This window comes from Centrocercus urophasianus, unplaced genomic scaffold (assembly GCF_019232065.1).
Source record: "Centrocercus urophasianus isolate 14NV4802_14NV808 unplaced genomic scaffold, USGS_Curo_1.0 seq_1123, whole genome shotgun sequence".
Classification (NCBI taxonomy): domain Eukaryota; kingdom Metazoa; phylum Chordata; class Aves; order Galliformes; family Phasianidae; genus Centrocercus; species Centrocercus urophasianus.
This window is the reverse complement of record NW_024884280.1, coordinates 2,429-3,054: the sequence shown is the minus strand read 5'-3', so window position 1 is coordinate 3,054 and position 626 is coordinate 2,429. Positions and strand designations below refer to the sequence as shown.

Genomic DNA, 626 nt, shown 5'->3' with positions numbered 1-626 from the left:
TTAACGGCCCGCACAACCCGCGCACCCCGCGGCCCAGCCTGCTCAGCCCAACCGCCATGGCGGCCGCCATCTTGCTGCCGCAGGGCACGCCGGGAAAAGGGGGCGGGGCTTCCGGGGGGCGGGCGGCGCGCGCGCGCGGAGGGGGCGGGGCCAGCGGGAACCCGCGTGGCGGCGGAGAGTGGAAAATTCCATCGGGCGCGGGGGAGGCTCCGCCCTACGGCCGGCCGGGCGATGGGGGGGGATTCCCCCGACCCCCACGTGTGATGCGATGGGGCGCTCGGCACCGTGCAACCGCCCACCCCCCTCCCCGTCCCTCGTGCAATGTGCTGGAGCCCCTCGTGCACCGTGGAACAGATGCAGGGTCTGCTTCATTGCTCCTCCCGTGCAATGTCCCTCCGTGCCCCCCATGCACCCCATCCTGACCCCCCTGGTGCAGCCACAGGGCAGCCCAGCAGTTGGGCTCGGCTCGGCTCAGCTGGGCTCAGCTCAGCTCGGCTCGGTTTGGCTCGGCTCGCTCCCATCTCCTGGCTGTGCTCCCGGGCACTGTTGATCTTGGCCAGGAGGAAGCGTTGCTCCATCGGACAGCTGGTTAATGTGTAGTGACGGCTCTTCTGTGTTCGAGACCG

General features: G+C 70.6%; 1 protein-coding gene across 1 annotated transcript in view; it reads right to left on the bottom strand.

Moving 5' to 3' along the window:
- The window catches only part of LOC122155394 (39S ribosomal protein L45, mitochondrial-like), a 3,206-nt gene extending 3,110 nt beyond the window's left edge, over positions 1-96 (bottom strand). Inside the window, exon 1 of the mRNA XM_042809227.1 lies at positions 26-96. Coding sequence (XP_042665161.1) covers positions 26-70 — 45 coding nt within the window. The 5' untranslated portion in view covers positions 71-96. The remainder of the gene's footprint in view (positions 1-25) is intronic.
- Positions 97-626: the final 530 nt, after the last annotated feature.